General features: G+C 33.5%; 3 protein-coding genes across 3 annotated transcripts; 2 read left to right on the forward strand and 1 right to left on the reverse strand.

Moving 5' to 3' along the window:
• The first annotated feature begins 2,911 nt into the window (after nt 1-2,911).
• LOC129940618 (isocitrate dehydrogenase [NAD] subunit beta, mitochondrial) lies at nt 2,912-9,761 on the forward strand. Its single transcript, XM_056049008.1, has 7 exons — nt 2,912-3,108; nt 3,244-3,285; nt 3,353-3,451; nt 3,506-3,622; nt 6,931-7,386; nt 9,301-9,426; nt 9,479-9,761. Exons 1-7 carry the CDS (start codon nt 3,073-3,075, stop codon nt 9,707-9,709), a joined length of 1,107 nt encoding a protein of 368 aa, XP_055904983.1. The 5' UTR covers nt 2,912-3,072; the 3' UTR covers nt 9,710-9,761.
• A 4,860-nt stretch (nt 9,762-14,621) lies between these two features.
• On the forward strand, nt 14,622-15,547 carry LOC129943086 (putative nuclease HARBI1). Its single transcript, XM_056052307.1, has 3 exons — nt 14,622-14,895; nt 14,959-15,103; nt 15,168-15,547. The coding sequence occupies exons 1-3, from the start codon at nt 14,641-14,643 to the stop codon at nt 15,545-15,547; spliced, it is 780 nt and encodes a 259-aa protein (XP_055908282.1). The 5' UTR covers nt 14,622-14,640.
• On the reverse strand, nt 15,544-16,789 carry LOC129941212 (uncharacterized). The gene is made up of 3 exons (XM_056049784.1): nt 16,636-16,789; nt 16,390-16,576; nt 15,544-16,334 (listed from the first exon to the last, which is right to left on the reverse strand). Coding segments are annotated over exons 1-3 (789 nt in total). The 5' UTR covers nt 16,638-16,789; the 3' UTR covers nt 15,544-15,734.
• Between the last annotated feature and the right edge of the window lie 4,262 nt (nt 16,790-21,051).

Below are 21,051 nucleotides of genomic sequence, written 5' to 3' on the forward strand. Positions count from 1 at the left end.
AGTTAGGCAGATCGATTGGAGAACATTTCTTCGTTCTAAGTTGGCCACTTTAAACTTATTTGAGTAACATCAACACAACCAATAACTATTTAAAATTGACAAACTAAGTATATGTAGTAAATATTAAACATAAAAATGAAAAGTCATATATTGATGATATGTCCATATATATATACCTATAGCGTTTATCTACTACCGGGAATCTTATGTGTTAATAAAGAAACTTTTTGTTTCGTAATCTTCAAAATTCGACCATTGAATCCATTTTGGCAAATTTGGTCGTCCGGCAATGTAAAGCATTCACCAAATACTTTCGGCAGAGTGGTTTGAGTAAGAGGGCAAACGAAATTGTTCTAACTAACTGGAATTATTCTAGCTTCCTCCACCCAGTCCCTCTAAAGTAAAGCAAAGCCTCAAAATTGGCGCGATATATGTAAATCGCGTTATATAATTTTTGTAAACTCATATTAAAACACAGTAATTTGGAAAACAAATTATAACATTATGTCCCAGTAAACGGGTTAGAGATATCTTTCATAGATCAGTTAATAATCCCCAAGTTCGATAACTCCGAATCCTCATGTTCTTTTTCACTATCGGTTAATGCAATATATTCCCGTATTATCTTCTTTTTTAATTAAAAAAAAACTTCAAATAATAAGCTGTCGTTTTTTTCGCATGTGCGAACAAAAACTTTCGTTCTACATGAAGAAAATCCTTCGAATATTTGTTCAATCCGTATATTTACATAGTAGTTCGAGCAAACACTTTATTTGTAAATAAATTAAAGTGGTGCCCGTGGCGTGATGGTTAGTGCATTTTGCTGGGATCGATTATAGCCTGTGGCATCTGATTTTTTTTTAACGGATATTGCCTATTGCGAGGAATTGACAAATTCTCCAAGAGTAATTCTTGTTATGAAAAGTGTTTACTCAAATTAGCGATTCGGCTTAAAACTGTAGTTCTCCTCCATTCCTGACAACAAAAATCATACACAGGAATGGTTGAGATTGGTAAGTCACTAAGCAATAGTTCTAAACGGACTGTTATGCACCCTAATTTCTTTATTTTAAATTACGGGAAATGTTTTAACTGTAGATCGTGGTGAATTCTTTTTCAATTGCATTTCTTTAAGTTGCAGCTAGAACAACTAAAACTAGAAAGATTGTGTTCATAAAGCGGATCTCAAGGTTAAGGGTTTTCAAACTAGACATTTTCTTTGTATAGATAAGCGAGTCCATATTTAGTTACTATAAAAATCAGAAATAAAAAAGTCTACAGTTTACAAAAAATATATCTATAAAACATTAATATCTTCTTCAATTGCGGTATTGACCGACATTTTTTATACTATAAGTAAACGTTACATTTATTTGTTATGAGTTACTTTTCAGCTTTTAAATATAAAATAAATAATAACAACTTAATTACAGCATTTACTAAGTTTTAGTTATCCAGGTGAAGAGCCAAAAGAAAAAAAAAAAATTTGACCTAATAGATTTTTACTTGTCACTATTTTACTGGATAGAATAGTGTTTTTGAATAGTGTTTTTGACTGGAAAATTTAAAAAATAATGCATAACGCTTAAATTTTGGGTTAAGAACAAAATTAGTTCTAAATCTTCGTTGTTCACTCACCTAACAAGAGCAATTAATTTCACTTCATATTCGAATCATATTGCTCCCAATCGAACACATTCAGACCACAAACAAAATTTATCTTTCATATTCCATTTTCTTTTAACACATCTGAATATCCGACTACATCTGACATTTTTTGTGGTGACTATTTAAATCTTTTGTGTATGCATTTGTCCCCAAACTTATGGAGTAAATGCATATGCAAGTTGGTGTGCAGCATCACAACTCGTATACAAAAACAGAGCCACCATTGAATTTGACTCTTGCGATTAGTTTTTTTTTCTTTCTGAAAATACTTAGCTACACTGTAACAGAGGATAATTTAATCCTTAAATGCATGAAAGCAAAATGAAAGGGAAATGCCTGCTGCGCTTTTGAACTAAACTGAAACTACTAATCGCATTCATCTGGATATCATTTTTGAGAAAATAAGTCATTCCATTACTTTTGCAAAAGTTGTGCAAAGCAGAAACAGTGTTAATTTTTCACCCTACATCCTCTGGCTGTGTAATCTTCGCTGAAGGCCCAGAAACACAGATTTTACATTTTTTTTTTCTGAAAATTTAAAGACATAATTGTCAGCCAGCCTAATAAATAAAATCAATAGTACCTCTTTTAATAAAGTGGGAACTTATTGTCAGGTTTAGACTTATTTCCTTATTAAAATAACTTTCTTCCCTTTCTAATGAAAGAGTACTAACGTTTAAGTATAATTTTATGTCATTTTAATTCTAACCTGTAAGCCTTTGAGTAATGTTTAATTTGCGCCTTTTTCATATAAAAAGTTGTTGGAATTGTACATATAATTGTTGCGCATTCGCATAAGGTAAAATACCAATTTCAATAAAATCTAATTCGAAAATTAATTTGAAGGATATTTATATTTTGGTTAATTGCGGTGAAGCAACATAATTATTTAATACTTACGAAATATGGTTTCATCCATTGCTTTCATACCTTTGGTCAAGTAAAGAATTTATGCTTGATGCTGGCGTCATGTGAAGTACTACCGAATCTTGCGAATCGACCAAAAATGTTTACTTGATAATCACATATCTGACTTCAAAAATAATACACCTTAATTTGAACAATAGTTAAAAACTGCTGAGGCCAGCACCTTCAAACTTATTCACCTCATTTTCATACTTTTTTAACACTATCATACATTTCTTATAAATGGTAATATTTGATGTGTGCGTTAAAATTGACGTTTCAGTTTGGTGGCAAACCAAAATGACAGCTAAGTTTTGGATCTTTATTATTGAGCTTCTTTGCTTTGTATTATGTAAGATGCAGCATCAATCTATATGCGGTTATTCTAAAAATTAAATCAGGAAACTAAAAAAAAAGTAGTGCAGAAACTTGTCAATCTGTTAAAAAAATTATTCAAATTCTTTTTAAAAGTTTGACTGTTTTAAAAATAAAATAATAATGCTGCCTACAAAAATTTTTCGTGCTTTATTAAAAGTGAGTTTAAAATAAAATTCCATAATCGAATTCTGTTTACATAAGAAAATGGCAAATTGTAGGTCATTAAATGCCAAGATTTCATTCAAAATTTGTTGCAAACCTTTGCTCATATTTTAAACATTAATTTTACAGGCTACCCCGCGATCTGTATATACAACTAGGTTGTTAAGCGAGGTAAATATCAAAAACCTAGTTGTTTTGAGTTTATTTAAGCTGGTATTTTGATTTTACTATAATAAAGGATTCAGCTGCTCCAACACGTAATCGTGCAACTTGCACACTAATTCCTGGTGACGGTGTTGGCCCAGAACTGGTGTATGCCCTTCAAGAAGTTTTTAAGGTTTGTTTTTAATATTAGTAATCCAATATTTTAATTTTTTGTAATCTTTTTTAGGCTGCGGATGTACCCGTCGATTTTGAATCTTACTTCCTCTCAGAAGTTAATCCCGTTCTTAGTGCGAAATTAGAGGATGTAACTGCTTCTATTACAAAAAACAAAGTCTGCATTAAGGTAACTATAATACAATATAAACTTATTTGCATCAATTTTCCTTTGTCTCACCAAAAAAAAAAAAAACAAACGAAATTTTATGTATTTTAGTGTTCAAATGCAAAGAGTACTTTTTATAAACCTAACCTCGCACCCACCCAAATCTTATACTTTACCAAGAAGGGAGTGTCAGGAGGTGTCATATCCCTCTTACATTCCCCAATTTTGTAGGCGTGTGCAGTGGTTCGTAAAACCAAATACAAAGAAGTGGGGTTAAGTTCGAAAAAGAATTTTTTTTTATGACTTAACGGTGTTTCCTCGCGTTAATATTTAAAATATGTTCTATTGACACCTCTACCTAACTGTGAAAAAAAATCAGAAGGAAATTAGTGCTGCGCTAAGTGTAAGTTCACTTTTCCTTAATTTAAATTTGTCTATCCTTGTTCGGGAGGTTTTTAAAATTAATTATTTTTCTGAAATCTTGATCTGAAGGTTTGTACGATGAATTTTACACCAACAAAAACTTCGGTCGGTCGTTCTTTTTCCGTTTCTCTATCCTTGTGGCTGCAAAAAATTGGCGAAGTTGAGGGCAACCATGGAATTATTAACCACATGTTATTTTGTAAAAGTAACAAATGTATGTATTCGAGTTTCTGATACATGAGTTTCCGGCAAATGAGCCGTAGAAGTAATGTGTCAGGTGGACTCTTACGTACCACAAAAAGATCGTATACAAATAAAAAAACAACATAAAACATGTTGCAACGTAATCCTTTTATAAACTATAACTATTTTAACGTAGCTTTATATTTGCTATGAATGTTGTTATATTTACTTTAATTTTAAATGTTCAAAATGGGGTTTTAAAGCATTTAAGACTAAGTATATATGTACATTTTTAGAATTTTGTGAATTTACAGCCCTCTATGCATCCCCAATAATATTTTTATTAAATTCACCCTTCGAATTTCGCGCGATAGAGGAAATACTTCAAAGATATTTAATAATTATTTCCTTTTTCCTACTTTTAAAAATGTATTATTATATTTTTTCCTTAAAGTATGGAGAGTTGTAAGATATTTTTTAAATTTGTTTATACTCTTCCCAATAGCAATACAATTTGCAAGATAAGATCGATTCTTTTATTTTTTCCCCCCTGGTTATGACCAAGTCCTTTTTAAAAAAGTAAATAAGTGTTCTTAAAGGAGCTATTAAGTATGAACTTGTGAATATGTATTCGGATTTAAATAAGTAAATTTAATTATTGTAAAATTATTGAATGTCTCAGTTGAACAAACAATTAATCAATATGTTATCTTCTTCGGCCATTAGTTTTAGGCAAAACGTGCTTGTAATTTGGACTTTGTATGGAAGCAAGTTTAAGTCATCTTAAAGCATGTAGGTATCCGCTGTAGGGATCGTCTGCTAACTCCAATTTGCCCATCAAAAGTTTCGATTCGAAACGCTTGGATTTTCATGTGTTGACGATGCTACAGCGGCGATTGTATCCTGAACACGAACATTGCCATCACGATGGTACGATCTTCGTGCGACGCTTCGAAACCTGTAAACACGTTCACCAGCCTCATAATTGCCCGTTTAGTCGGGGGAGTACTCCCGCCTAAATTCCCTTTAGACGGAAATTAAGGACTGAAAAGTATTCACTTCTTTCTTCTTGGCTCATCTAACAGTAAACACTTTTGTGTGGTATCATGTAGGTTTTTGATGGCGACTGCTGATGATTGTGTTTGGTTAGGTTGCCCAATTAGTTGAAGTGAGAACCCTTATGTTGTGGTTCAAATCTTGAAGGGTGGTCCATGGTGTTTAGTTATTGTCTTCATGCAAACATACTCGGAGATGAAGAATCAAATTCTCAGCTTCTCCACTCAGATGTGTTTCGAGGTACCACATCTTCTGCATTTACTATCCAGTAATCTTTCAAGGGAGCTTTATTTAAATCATTTGGAGTATTGCTTAATCAAATTTGTAATCACTTTTTGAAGTAGTTTTCAATCTTCTGGTAACCTTGTTCAAATTTCTTTTATTGCTCCTGAAGCTGTAGAGCCCACTTCAAAGTAAGCTGTAGTAGTATTTCGGTCGGATGAATGTTTTTTAAAGTTGGAGATGATGCCCTGGATATCTTAACCACTTGCTACCTGGATGATCGCGCACACTTCGAATGATGTCATCGTTGTTGATCAAAATGTATGCTCAATAAAAGGTGAATAAGTTGATAAAGATGAAGGAGGCTCACTTTAGATATGTATATCTAAGATAATGCAATTGAATAAGTCAAAAAGTGGTTCGGATGTTCAGTTGGGTCACGTTGGGGTCACAAAAATGTATAGACTCGTTTGCCTAATTGATTATCAAGCACATGAACTTGATAATCTGTCTGATTGAACCAACCACTTGAACTTGTTCAAAATGTAAATAGTGTATATTCAAGCTGAACGAAACACCAAAAGATTTTTTTGATATTCTGATACAGATGCTTTATTGATTTCTTTATAAGTCTTTTATACCTTATTTACTATTCAATCAAGGCAACTTTATTTTAAAGTTGACTGGAAAGTTAGTCAAGAAAAATCTCCCTAACTATCGACTCAATTATAAAAATAAATTGGGTGGTGCAACATTCCATTGAGAATTAGGACCTAGTAACTTACAACTCTCAACCATCCCTAAGCCGAATCCGAACGGATAATTTGAGATAGCAATTTTCATGACAACAATTACTCTTGGAGAGGGTACTCATGATAAATTTTTTTAATTAAGGTGGCACAGACAGAGATTGAATCCAAGACCTGTGGCGTGACAGCCCTACATAGCCACTGCTCGTGTATTTTACGAACTTTTATTTTGAGAAAAAATATAATATATAATATAATAGTTTTAAGATTTTGATAAAATAAAATCTACATAGACTTAATTATACTTACATATGTCAAAAATTACGGCTTATAATAATTTATTCATTCAATTGAAAGCTTAACTTTATTACACTGTGATTAATTTATTGTCTGCACAATTCTATTTGATTGTTTCTTTGTAAAACTGGAATAAGTAAAAAAGGAATAAGTAACATTTATTCAAAGTACAAAATACAAGTCAACATGGACTGCAGACAATTAAAAAACAGCTATTAAAGTCATAAAGTAAATTCTATTAAGTTAAATTAGTAAACTAATTAACTTAATTGCTTTTTATTAATTTCTACACATTTTAAATAAATTTAAAGTATTTCATAACATATACATACATATTTAATAGGCGATAATATAACACATTTTTTTCAATTAATTTTTTCTTATTCCATTTCTTTGCAGGGCATTTTAGCAACTCCAGATTATAGTGTTGCAGGGGAACTTCAAACACTTAATATGAAGCTGCGCAATGAGCTGGATCTTTATGCCAACGTTGTGCATGTACGCAGCTTGGCCGGAGTTAAAAGTCGCCATAAGGATATCGACACAGTTATAATTCGTGAACAGACTGAGGGTGAATATTCAGCTTTAGAACACGAATCTGTGCACGGAGTGGTAGAGTGTTTAAAAATCATCACTCGCGAAAAATCCAAGCGAATTGCTAAATTTGCGTTTGATTATGCCGTCAAAAATAACCGAAAAAAGGTCACTGCTGTTCACAAAGCCAATATCATGAAGTTGGGAGATGGTTTGTTCTTACGCTCCTGTGAAGAAATGGCTGTTTTGTATCCCAGGATCCAATTCGAAAAAATGATTGTGGATAATACAACTATGCAATTGGTATCCAATCCAAACCAGGTACTTAAAAAGCTAATAATTCATAATAAAAGTCGTTATGAAGGTCATTTTTAGATTAAGCAACATTTTCATAAAAATACGCACTACGGATAATTATGAAAACAGTTTTTATGTATAGCTGCGTTCAATGAAAAAAGTAGTGATTTTTAAAGTATATTCCACACAAAACAAATTATTCTAAATTAAATATGCTTAAAAAATCACTACTACATGTTTCATTTCACGCAGCTGTAAATAAATTTTTAAGTGACAAGAAAAAGGATGGCCATTTTATTATGAAACCTTGGCCTAGTGTGCATACGTTTAGGTTTGGTATCAAATGAAAGCTGACGTTATAATGAGTAGCAAAATTCTTGAAATCAATCATTGAAAATCTGAGATGTATGAACTTGTATTTAGCAACATTAAGAAGTGCAATTCGTCAAAAAAGCAGTTTGTATCTTACGATATAAGAACATATTTAGAATATAAATTGTATTCTTCGCAGTGTACTAATTTTGAAATATTTGAATTTTGGTTCTTTAAAAATGCCTCTTTTGTGCTGACTGTTGTAGGCAAATGTCTTAAAGAGTAATTACATATACTTCTAAAAAACATGAAAATTCATTTTCGGTTAAGATGAGTCTGTCAACGACATTCGTTCAATTACTTTGGAACGATTTAACGCATTAGATAAGTTACACGTGCTTAGAGTACTTGTCTATTTTAGTAAAAGCTCAAGAAGTTTAAAGTGGTCTGATGACAAAACTATTCAACACCAAACATTGTTAAGTCGACATTGTTATCTACATTCGCTACCATCATCTTCAGTGTTAATCTAATTGAAGAAAGCATTACACAAATTATTCAAGACAGGGAAGAACAACAAAGTCTCGACCTGAAATTAATTGGTTTGATATGAATTGTATATATTTTTTCAAAATTTCTTTTAATTACTTTAAGCTATTCCGATCAACGAACTCCATTATATTCAAATAATCCTATATGAATGAAAATAGAAGATTTAAAGAACTGAGCAACGAACAAAGAGCTTTATTTTAAGATTGTTGTCTTTAACAACTTGATTATGAGAACTCTAAAGTTTGTACGGGTATTAAGTGCAGAACAACGTAGTAAAACCTTTATAAAATTTAAAAAAAATTGTTTTCCATTAGTCATTAATTTTATTAAAATCACAAACCTGTGTAAGAATATTACGATGCAAACAGTGAGATGGCTGAAAGGGCATGCTGCTCCCGCAAATTTTATTATATCCAAAGTTTATTTTAAAATTAAAGAAACTTTTTTGCTATTAAAATTGTAGCTTTCGCTCGCAAATGGTATATTTTATAACAGTAACTGTTGTCGTTTTTTTGATATATTTTTTCCATTTTAAGTAAAATTTTATAAAATTGCCTCTCCCGCCTACACGAGTGATGATAAGGGGTATATCCGATAGTAAAAAATGCTTGTATTGAGCCCCTCTACCAAAAAGTTTAAATATATCTTGATATGGACACCGAAGATATATGGCCAGAAATATCGTGTGATTGACCCCTCAATTTTAAAATCGCTCCGCCTTTAATTCAATACCATTTAAAAGTTGTTCAAGTAGCAACAAATCAAAATTAAATTGACCTTTAATATAAAAAATTACATTTTAGGAAAGAAATTTGATTAGCAGAATTGTATGGACCCTATGAGATACCGAAGCTTAAAATTTTATTCGACTATTGTTCGTGCTCAGTTATGTAAACAAATGTTGAAGCTACTCCAATGCAATTACCTTTATTAGGATCATCCTAACATCCTTGCCTTGAGGTAGTGTTATATTTTGCTTTACTTTATTTATAAGTTGCAACAAAATGTGATAAAAATAACGACCTTTATAACGACTTTTTTTTATAAAACATGTATAATATCTTGAGTTTTCAGTTTGATGTTATGGTCACGCCAAATTTATATGGTAACATTGTTGATAATATTGCTTCTGGACTTGTTGGAGGTGCTGGTGTGGTAGCTGGAGCTTCTTACTCTGCCGACGCGGTCGTATTTGAACCGGTAAGATTCTTGTGACATTTATTCAAAGTACTTAAATCATTTCTTTTACTAGGGTGCACGGCATACGTTCGCGGAAGCTGTTGGTAAGAATGTTGCGAACCCTACAGCCATGTTACTTTGCGGTGCAAAGCTCCTACGTCATATAAATTTACCAACATACAGCGATCAAATTACAACCGCAATCAATAAAGTTCTGTTAGATGGTAGAATTAAGACCAAAGATTTAGGAGGACAATCAACTACTCAAGATTATACCCGTGCTGTTATCGCAAATATTCAATAACTTATTGTGTTCGAAAGAAATAATTTTGAAATATAATCATAATATTATTTAATATGATTCTTGTTTTTCTACCTAACTAAAATTGCTGTTGAAGTTTGTGGTCTTAAGATCCAATACTTATTTTTAATTCAAAATCCGTTAAAATATTTTATTTCAGTTTATAATCAAATCGGAAAATGTAATGTAGTTTTGTGTTATAAATATGTTGGGTTGGGGCCAAAATTCCGGGATTATGTCCGTCTCCCGAATAATGTTGCTAGTGTATTGTAACTTTCAATTTGCAGATTTTAAAAGTTGTACTAGCTGCATTACATATGTACATATATGTATTAGGGTGATTCATATGCGCAAACATTTTTTTTCTCGGTGCTCAAGCAAAATATTAATTTACTTATAGAAAAAAAAAATCTCACCAAGGTAGAGCTCTTAATATCAATTTTAAGTACTTACAATTTAAAATCGAAGTTTTCCCATTTTAAATGCATGTACAAAATGTTTTTTTTTTTTTAAGTTCTAATGCTCTCTCACCTTTTACAATATTGTCAACCGGTTAAATGGACCTTATAGGGAATTTCACGCTCTTTAAAATTGCGTCTGTGTTTTTTTTTGTAACTCGCACTGGTTCGCCAGTAGGAGTCATCAAAGTTCAATATTTTGAATGTTAAGATATATGTCATCGGAAAGTTTAGCTCTACTAAGGTATCAGAGTTGCATAAGCTTAACAGCCTTATTATGAGTATCAATTTGATAATCGATAATTTCTATCAATTATTTGATAAGTTGGTAATATGAGCATCAAATGGTAATTTTAGACTGATTGTGAATACTTATCAAAAGTTCATTGTGAATGAGTTTTATTTTGTTCGACGTTTCTCATGTGAAGTATTTGTTGTTTTTTGCCATTAAAGGTAAAAATTCTTTGTGCGCAAATGTAGTTGTTCTTATAAAAAAATTACTTTGTTTCTTTATGTGGTATTTATGTATTTAACAGCAGTGTAGTATGCAACGTTTTTTACGCTCAATTGATAAATTTGTTTTGAATGAATCTGCAATGAAGTTTCATCAACCAATGCAATAATGAAAGAAAAGTATCGTATTACATTTGTTCGTCCAAATCCATTGGGCTGGAAGAATTACGTAATGCTCTGCGTATTTTGAGTTGCTGACTTATGTTAACTTCATCCTAACTCCCGTACATAAACCTAGAACCGAAAGCTGCAAAGACGAAAGTGGAACCATCATAGTGGAACCGCAGTCAATGCTGAGGATATGGAAGGACCACTTCTGCAGACTGTATAACGGCGACGAAGAACTGAATTCCGCTGTCAGGCAGGATGATCCATTCAATATAGACGACGAAAGACAACAATCCAGTCCTCCCGACTTAGACGAAGTAAAGATCTAAGTTGAAGTCTAATAAAGCCGCTGGAGCAGATGTCTTGAATGCCGAGCTCTTTAAAGCAGCTGGAGATAAGTTGGTTAGGAGCATGCACCAACTTATCTGTAAGGTATGGTCGGAAGAAAACATACCCGATGAATGGAACCTCAGTATTGTTTGCCCGATCCTGAAAAAAGGAGACCTTTTAACTGAACCAACTAAAGAGGAATAAGTCTACTTAACATCGCCTATAAAATCTTCTCTGCCGTAATATGTGAACGTCTAAAGCCCATCGTCAACAACCTGATAGGTCCTTATCAGTGTGGTTTTAGACCAGGAAAGTCCACAGTTGATCAAATATTCACATTACGGCAGATCCTGCAAAAAACTCAAGAACACCAAATCGACACCCACCATCTTTTCATCGATTTCAAGGCCGCATATGACAGCATCTACAGGGACGAGCTGTATACAGCCATGTCTAGTTTTGGCATCTCTGCCAAACTCGTCCGTTTGTGTAGGATGACCATGGAGAATTCACGCTGCTCCATAAAGGTTGGAAACAACTTAACAGAACCTATTGATGTCAAAAAAGGTTTTAGACAAGGTGATGCACTGTCATGCGATTTTTTTAACATCGTACTTGAAAGAATAGTGCAGAGCTCACACGTCAACACTAGAGGCACTATCTTTTAAAAGTCTGTCCAATTACTGGCATATGCTGATGACATTGACATAATCGAAAGAACTCAGCGTTATGTCAATGGGGCTTTTGTGTGTATTAAGGCAGAGGCGGCAAAAATGGGTTTAACGATTAAAGGGGGCAAAACAAAGTACATGCTGTCGTCAACAAAGGACCTACAACACCGACGTTTTGGTCAAAACGTCACAATCGACAGACGTAACTTTGAGGTATTCAAGGACTTCGTCTACCTAGGCTCCGCTGTAAACGCAGAAAACAACACCAGCGCTGAGATCAAACGCAGAATAACTCTTGCTAACCGCTGTTTCCTTGGACTAATTGAGTGGTAAAGTCCTCTCTCGAGTGACCAAAGTGTTGCTTATAAGACCCTTATCATCCCCGTCCTGCTATACGGTGCAGAAGCATGGACCATGACAAAAGCGGATGAAAGCACCTTGGGTCGCTTCGAGAGAAAAGTTCTTCGTGTGATCTACGGTCCCGTGTGCATCGAAGGGGAGTGGAGGAGAAGATGGAACGACGAACTGTACGGGCTGTACAGCTACGTAGACTTAGCAAGAAGAGTAAAAGTCCAACGACTAAGATGGCTGGGTCACGTAGAGCGCATGGAAACCAATGCTCCGTCCCAGAAAGTCTTCGAATCCGCACCCACAGGACAGCGCAGTAGAGGAAGACCGCGGATCAGGTGGCGCGCACAAGTGGAGCGCGAAACTGGAGACATCTAGCTAGGGACCGAGCTAGATGAAGAAGTTTGTTGGGTGAGGCCCTAGTTCACACAGGACTGTAGCGCCACCTTAAGTAAGTAAGTCTTATAAAAAAATTACTTTGTTTCTTTATGTGGTATTTATGTATGTATTTAAGAGCAGTGTAGTATGCAACGTTTTTTACGCTCAATTGCTAAATTTGTTTTGAATGAATCTGCAATGAAGTTTCATCAACCAATGAAATAATGAAAGAAAAGTATCGTATTACATGTGTTCGTCCAAATCCATTGGGCTGGAAGAATCACGTAATGTTCTGCGTATTTTGAGTTGCTGACTTGTGTTAACTTAATCCTAACTCCCTTAAAGAAAAAAACAATTCCGTGGAAGTCATAATTCGTTAATTTTTGTTTGCCTTTGAAAATCCTGATACCTATAGCAACCGAATTAAACATCGTCAATAAAGAATAATTTTAAAAATAAAGTGCATACAAATCGCTGTTTCTTTATATTTTATTTTATGAAGGGAATAAAAAAAAACGTACCTTTTATAATTATTTTTCTAAATTAAAAAGTATTTGAAACGTATCAACCAAGAATTTGAGGTTGATATGAAAATTGATGTGTATTTATTTTTTGATATCTATAATACCAAGTTTGTCAACAAATCATTCACAATAATGATTTAATTCACAGTTCATCAACAAAGTGGATAGCCATAATACCAATGCATCAATAATATTGTTATGTATCAAGTTGATAGCTATAATAGGGCTATAAGTCACTTTCTAGCTTAAGTTTGACTTCAATTCAAAAACTAATTCAAAGAAATATTTAATTACTAAGTCAGTTAGTGACTTTTGAATTTGAAAAATTGATTCACAAACTACTAAAAGAGTTATGAATTAAAAAAAACTATAATTCACGAGCAAGTGAAGTGACTTATGAATAAAACAACATTAATTCACAACGTACTAAGGGACTTATTATACTTATTATATACAAAAACGACTGGGATGCGACCCACACTGATACCTTTCCATCCCGTCTGTCGATTTGTCTCGCTTAAAAGGTTTGTAGGTTAAAGTTTTGTTAAAAAGTCGTCATTGAGTTGTTCTAAAAAAAATTCAAAATTACCCACAGTATTTTGCATGTGATAAAAGAGTTTGATTTCAAAATCTATTTTGATTTTTATTGAAAACCAATTTTTACCAATGTTAGCATTTGTTAAAAAATTGTATTTCTTCTTTAAACATGGATGATTGAAATTGATTTGAATTCAATTAATATCTTCTATTATTCAAGAAATATTGAGAATTCTACTATTTTTGCGTATTATTTTTTGTAGTTTTTAATTTTTTACAAAAAAAACTGTTTGATTTTTATAAAAAAATTACCGAATGGCGAAAACAATATTTTCTGTGAGATAAAATTAGTTTGAAGTCAATTTTTTTGATTTCTGAAAAGATATTTGAATCGAAAATCAATTTCTACCTACTTTTAGTATTGTTTTCTTATTTTTTTTATTTCTTGTAGAAAATACTATCCATTCAATTTTTCTCAAATTTTTACTGAATATTGAAAATAATCACCCCTACCACAGATTCCCTCGTAGCAAAGTTCCGAATGCTTTGTTACGCTACGAATACGAATAAATTCACTTCATCAGCCCCGAACGAAATCAAAACAGCATTGCCTCACAGCATTCCTTTCTTCGGAGTTTCAAAGTCAGCTGATTTACGTCAAAATATTAGAAGAAAAATCGATTTCAATTTTTGTTGTTAGTATTTTGATGTTGGATAATTGTTTTGTTAATCAAAAATGGATTCGATAGTAATTGCAATTTTTGAAATAAATTCGGAAAATACCCAAAGAAGACGGAAATTAAAATTACAACGCAAGATTTTGAGAGATGCGTTCAATCCATTCGAACTCGATGACAAAGTGTTAGTAACATTTTTATTTTATCAGTACCTATTTTATAATTTAAATTCATTTGCAGATTTAAAAAAAACTTTCGGTTGAATAAGGCAGCATTCAAATACATATTGGAGGAGCTGGACCAAGAACTTGATCCGTGTGTCTTTTCTTGTTCAATTTCACCTACCTACCAGGCTACCAACACAGGGTCGGCAAGGATTTTGAAATTGGAATGGCCCAGTCTACTTTTTCTAAAAATCTCAAAATTGTTCTGAACATTTTGGAAAGAAGACTGTGTCCTGTATGGATCAAATTAGAAACTACCGAAGTTGAGAAACGTCAAGCAAAGCTTGATTTTTACAGCAAAGCAGGATTTCCAGGGACTATAATGTGCTTGGATGGAACCCATGTGAAAATCATTGCACCAGCGGAAGAGAAGTTTTTGTACTTCAATAGAAAAGGGTACTTCAGCATTAATGCCATGGTGGTATGAATGAAAAATATGATTTTTTGTGTGAAGTGTACAATTTATTTTATTTTTTGTTTTCAGATTTGTGACAACAAAATGCGAGTTAAGTTCATAGACGCAAGATATCCGGGATCAAACCATGATTCTCATGTGTGCAATTTAAGTTTAGCAAAAACACATTTTGAAAGAAAATTTCGTGAAGGCGAAAGAAACACTTGGATTATAGGTTTGTAAATGTATAAAGATTAATGTTGTACATACATATGTTAAACTGCCTTTCATTATTTGAGGCGATGCCGGATACCCTCTTGAACCCTGGCTCATAACTCCATTCCGCTCTCCTGAGCCTGGGAGTTCTCAAAGCACCTTCAACTTAAAACATAGCAAAACACGGAACATGGTGGAGAGAGTCATTGGAGTCATAAAAAATCGATCACGGTGTTTACTGGCAGCACGTCAAATGCATTATTCCCCACAAAAAGCCTCACAAATTATTAATTTAGCGTGTGCCTTGCATAACATTTGCATTCATTTTAAGGTCGAAGATGATTTTGCCGGAATCGAAGTTGAACCTGAAGACGAAGTGGAAGGAAATGACGTAGTCCCCGATACGAATAACCATAGCGTGGCATCCCGAATAAGGGATAGTATTTTGAGGAGCTTAATTTAAAAAAGAAAGAAACTTCATACTACATATATTTATTATACATATGTGTTGTGCATACATACTTAAGATTAATAAAAAAAATTATGAATTCATGGAAACAAAAAAGATTTTAAGTTTTTAAAAGTTTTTAGGAACTGGAAGCGTGGTATACATATTTAAATTCATCATTAAGGTCTGCATATCCCAGATGTTACTTTGGACTGTACGCTGACCTCGCCTCTTTAATTTGAACCATTTGCATTTTAATTTGCAGTTTCTGCTGCAAAAGTTCTTCCTTAATTTTGTTATGTCTCTTCGTTTCTTCGAGCCGCTTTTCCTCAATCTCACAGAGTTTTTCTGCTGCTCTGTTTATTCGGCGCAAGCTGCTTGAAATCCCCTCAGCATTTTTTTCTTGGTTCTTCCAAAATTCTTCACTTTTGCTATAAAATTCTTTCTGTATCTCAACTTGTTCTTTTAAAAGGCTGGCGGTATCATTTGGTTGACGGTAAGTGGTTGGGCGACGCTGTGGAATACTTCCTAAATCATCGACATCGGATGTCATTGATACATCAGCGGCTTGCTCCTCTCCAGAATTCGCATTGGAATTTATAGGCTCAGTCGCATTTGTGCCTCCAAAAGATACTGTGCCTTTTATCCCCCCGGTCGACGTCTCAAGGCCAGTCAATCTTATGACACTTTCTTCCAGGATGCTAAAAGTATGCATTTTATTTGAACCGCCACCTGTAGCTTTCGATTCTTTTTTGTTTTCGGTCATTTTCCTCTTGATGTACGCCTTCCAATCCAACCACACCTAAGAATTTATTTAAAGTCAGTGGAACATATTTAAAACAAAACTATTTAATTACTTTTCTCCAGGCAGTTGCGTCCTTAGAAGGCGGACCAGAGCTATTTAGTTCTGTTTTAACTTGCTCCCAGAAGGCATTGATTTCCTCTTTTGGAATTTTGGAATATCCTTGGGCGATTTCAGGCTTTTCTTGAAGCATTTCAAAAAGCCTTTGAAACTGAGCTCGATTTGTAATAATTTTATTTGCCCTTAAAAAAAATAAAAGTGTAATATACATTTTCACATTTAATTTCGTAATAAAACTTACATTTCTGTTTTAGTTTATTATTTTTGCGCGTTTTGTTACTTCTCTGCAAGATATTTTTTCTTTTTGTTTCCACAGATGCACAGACTACTATGAAAATAACAGTTCGTAGAAAAAACAGTAAAACTTCCTATTCATTCGGGGCTAGTGATGCCACTTTTCCCGAACTCCGAATTTCGTAGGAAATACGACGGGCCTTGTGATACATCTGTTCGGGATTCGTAGTACGAATGTATTACGACGGGGCCTGTGATAAGGCTGAATATAGTTTACAAGATAAAACTAGTTTGAACACAATATCTTAGGGTTTTCAAAAGATATTTGAGTCGAAAATCAATTTTTACCAACATTTAGTAAAGTTTTTTTTAGGTTTTTATTTTTTATTTAAAAAAAACTGTCAATTCGATTCTTCTCAAAAATTTACCAGATGCCAAAAACGCTACCTTTCGTTGCACGAAAATTTTTCAGAGATAAAATCAGTGTTTGTTCATAAAATATTCGCAGTGACAAATTTTTTTTGTTCAGCTTTTTTATTTATAAAGACAACCGTTAATTGGATTTTTTTTCCAAAAATTTTGTATTACCATTGCATAATTACAATTAAAAGTAGATACCGAACATTGCTCAAAACACCATGCGACTTATGAACATGTAGTTAGTGCCATTAATTACTGGTTTTTATATATGCTAATACTCTTATCACTTATTATGAATTTTTGTCACTTCGAATGTGTTAATTGACCGAGCTAAAATGTATCAAAATAATTGAAATATATGATAATTAAATAAGTGACATATGATCCTCATTAAAAAAACTACATGGCATTGCACATAGGACAATAAGCAAAAAAAGAAAAACCTAATACTGTCTTGTTTCGTTAAAGCGAGATATACCCATTGTCCATAGATGACACTTGCATCGAGGAGACTCAACATATCGTTACCCTCGGTATGTGCACCACCAACCACATCTTGTGTAACGACCACATACGCGATGGCGCTAAAAATGCCGCAAGTTGTTTGCGTTTTCTAAGGCGATGCAAGAAGTTTTTCTTCCTCTCGGATCTGGCTGTTAACTATAAGACTTAAATTAAAGCTTAAGTATAACTCCCATATCTTAGCTGGTGGACCTGCAACTTATTTAAGCCACTTGGACAGTATTGAACGTAGACCACTTAGATTGATTAGTGATAATACCCTCGAGCCCAGCATCGGTCGTACTGTCAAGTACACAGATTCGTTCTTTAGCCGTACTACTCGAATGTGAAATACCTTACTACACTCTGCCTTTCCAGGTTATTGCAATATTCAGGAATTCAAAACAAATGTGAACCGACACCTGCTTTCAAACCCTCTCTCAATTTCTTAGTGTTTACATTGTGTCTTTCTATAATAAGGATAGTATTATCCCCTTGATTGTGCGCTTATTAAAAAAAAAGAAAATATTACTAACAATTATTTGAGCAACTTGGCAAAAACAAATACAAAAATTAGAAGAAATAGGTTTTATCAACAAGAAGTGTACAACCAATGGACAACTATAATGATATTAGTGTGTTCAGCACCTAGTTTCAAACAGTTTCATACTAAATATTTGTAGTCTGAAGTCGTTCCACACTTCAAAAGTTTTGCTTATTTTTGCAATATTGAGCGCGCACAATAGACTAAAACTTTTTTCATTTTTGGTGGATTCAGTCCGAGAAATTTTTTCTGGAGATTTCTGGGCGGGCTGTCAAATTGGGTTTAAAGTCCACTGCAAATGAGAGAAGAAAAAAAAACTTGTGTGGTCCGTAACTCGCAAATTTGTATATGGTAATATTTATCACTTTGTCGTCTGTTTTTGAGGAAAATTAAACTTAGTTAATAATAAAACAGAATACAAACAAAATGAGCAACACAAATCTGGAAAACTAAACTTATTTAATAATAAAACAGAATATAAACAAAATGAGCAACACAAACCTGAGTGTCAAATGTTCACTTAATACTTTCAAACATTTAACAAACAATTAGGAGGAAAATCTATTGCTACTTATTCTTTATTTCAGTGAGTTTTGTCTGCATTTTTAATTGCTGTGCCATAAACTTCTCATCCCAACGTTTGGCTTTCGAGACGGTGAGTTTTTTTCTAAATGTTTAATTACTGTGCCATAAGCTTCTCATCCCAACGTTCGGCTTTAAGAATCATGACAGGATTAGAAAGCACTATTAAGGGAACACGTTCTCGAATAAAGACAAAGTGATTTGGGTTTCATCCCCAATACCTTAGAAGCATCCAAGCATCCATTTAAAATGGTTAAACCAATATGAATTATGTATCAGAATTTGTTTACCAACAGAAATTTCAGCTATTCGAGTTTAAAAAAAAGTCAAACATTTCCTTTTCCAAGCTCATGTGCCTAAAACTTTAGCCCCTTCAACTCAATAAGCAGCTTCTGATTTAATAATAGAAGATGCAAATGATGAGCTCACTAGACTTTCGGGAAGTGGCATTTCGGATGGTCATTGCACCTGTTAAACTTTTATTAGCAACATTTAATAAATTCAAGCCATAAGTTTGGAAAACGATTTCATTAAAAAATCACCGTAAAATGTGGGTTGAGATCTAAAAAGTTTTGTCATAAAAGGGTATACATTTACGGCTGCCCAAGTTTAAAGAAAGTTACGTAGTCTGAAAAGAAAATACAAAGCAACAAAATTGAACAAAACAAAAAGAACAACTTTTTTTTAAATTGATAATCTTCATTTATAGTTAAATTTCTACATACATTTATAATTCGGTTATTAATGATCTTATGCAACCGGTCAGTTATTATAGTCAAAGTCCAATATTTTCTTGCATTATAAAAAAATACGGTGATTAGAATATGGAAAGAGATCTTCGGGCATGCCTAGAGAAAGTGTAACTGGTGCTTTAGGTTTTGATTAAATCGATAAGTTTCACGTTTTCTTTGTGTTAAAATACTAAGTGTAATATTTTTTGGTTGCATATTTTAATGTTTGTATTTTTTTCAGATATTAATGACTCTCATGTACCACCTAAAAAAAGAAAGAAGCCTGCATCGACCCGAGAAAAAATATTGGATACTTTGAACACAATCTCAGACCGACAAGACGAATTTCATAAAAGAAGCTTAAACGATTGGGACGAATCTGCTTCCGAGGTCGTTCAGTTGCAAAAGTACTTAAAGATCTCGACATTCACAAATCCGTTGGCTCGGATAGTATCCCCGCTATTGTTCTGAAGAGGTGTTCTTCAACGCTGGCAAAACCACTGCGTAAGCTTTTGCATCTGTACTATTCTACAGGTCCCTTTCCAAGTGGATGGAAAACTGCATTTGTCCTTAAAATAGTCGCATCATCCTCCCCCCTCTAACTATCTTCCTATTGCACTTACGTCTTTTCTTTCCAAGGTCATGGAAACGCTGATTAATTTTCAGCTTAAGAAATATCTTGAAGAACGAAAGCTTCTTAATGACCGGCAGTATATCTTTCGTAGCAATATATCCACTGGTGTTCTCATGGTATATCTCACCGAACAGTGGAACGAATCTTTGCATCGTTTTGGAGAAAGTAAGATTATTGCACTTAATATTTCAAAAGCATTTGATAGAGTTTGGCATCACTTATCGAAAATGCCTGCTTTTGGTATTGATATATCTCTTCTTTAAGTAGTGTTGGACGGGTTCAAACTTGATATCCGCAAAATAAACGCTTGGTTGCTCCAGAGCTCCGTTTTGCCTCCGACGCTCGTTCTTATTTTTATAAATGATATTTTGTCTGAAGTTTCTTACCCCTTTTATATTCCCTATATTCGTCCAAAACTTGAGTACAATTCCCATATTTGGGCAGGTGGTATAACCCACTTGAGCCACTTCGACAGAATTCAAAAGAGAGCTCTAAAAATGATAGGTGACCGTTGTCTAACTGAAACGTTTGCATATCTCGAGCAACGTCTGAAGATTTTACGTCTTTCATTATTTTATCGCTACTTCCTTAAGCAATGCTTTAATAAAATAGCCAGTTCCAATGTTGGTCATACTTTAAAGTACAGAGATTCTTTTTTTAGTCGCACTACACGAAATGCTATGTGGAATGCTTTACCAGACTCAATATTTCCCACCCATTACATTACAATGTGCAGGCATTCAAAACAAATGTGCATCGGTATCTCCTTTCAAATCCTATCCTCCCTTCCTAATTACTCGCACTGTGTATAATCATCATAAGCGTATTCATATCATCATAAATATGTATGTAAATGGAGAGACATGAGATAGAAAGAAAAAGAATGGAAATATTTGAACGGCTGACAATGGCAATGTATTCAAAAACCTTGTTTATTGCTTTCTCGGAGCAGCCTTAGTTAACCGTGACTAACGTGATATTTATTTTTATTATATGAACCATATAATAAAT

This window comes from Eupeodes corollae, chromosome 1, assembly GCF_945859685.1.
Source record: "Eupeodes corollae chromosome 1, idEupCoro1.1, whole genome shotgun sequence".
NCBI lineage: Eukaryota > Metazoa > Arthropoda > Insecta > Diptera > Syrphidae > Eupeodes > Eupeodes corollae.

Excerpts from the sequence above, each read along its gene's own strand:
- LOC129943086 (XM_056052307.1), top strand. The coding sequence starts at position 14,641 with ATGGCCCAGTCTACTTTTTCTAAAAATCTCAAAATTGTTCTGAACATT. Across the intron at positions 14,896-14,958 it reads TCAGCATTAATGCCATGGTG|ATTTGTGACAACAAAATGCG; the intron begins GTATGAATGAAA and ends TTTTGTTTTCAG. Across the intron at positions 15,104-15,167 it reads AAGAAACACTTGGATTATAG|GCGATGCCGGATACCCTCTT; the intron begins GTTTGTAAATGT and ends TCATTATTTGAG.
- LOC129941212 (XM_056049784.1), bottom strand. Across the intron at positions 16,335-16,389 it reads ACGCAACTGCCTGGAGAAAA|GTGTGGTTGGATTGGAAGGC; the intron begins GTAATTAAATAG and ends ATAAATTCTTAG.
- LOC129940618 (XM_056049008.1), top strand. The coding sequence starts at position 3,073 with ATGCTGCCTACAAAAATTTTTCGTGCTTTATTAAAA. Across the intron at positions 3,452-3,505 it reads CCCTTCAAGAAGTTTTTAAG|GCTGCGGATGTACCCGTCGA; the intron begins GTTTGTTTTTAA and ends AATCTTTTTTAG. Across the intron at positions 3,623-6,930 it reads AAAACAAAGTCTGCATTAAG|GGCATTTTAGCAACTCCAGA; the intron begins GTAACTATAATA and ends ATTTCTTTGCAG.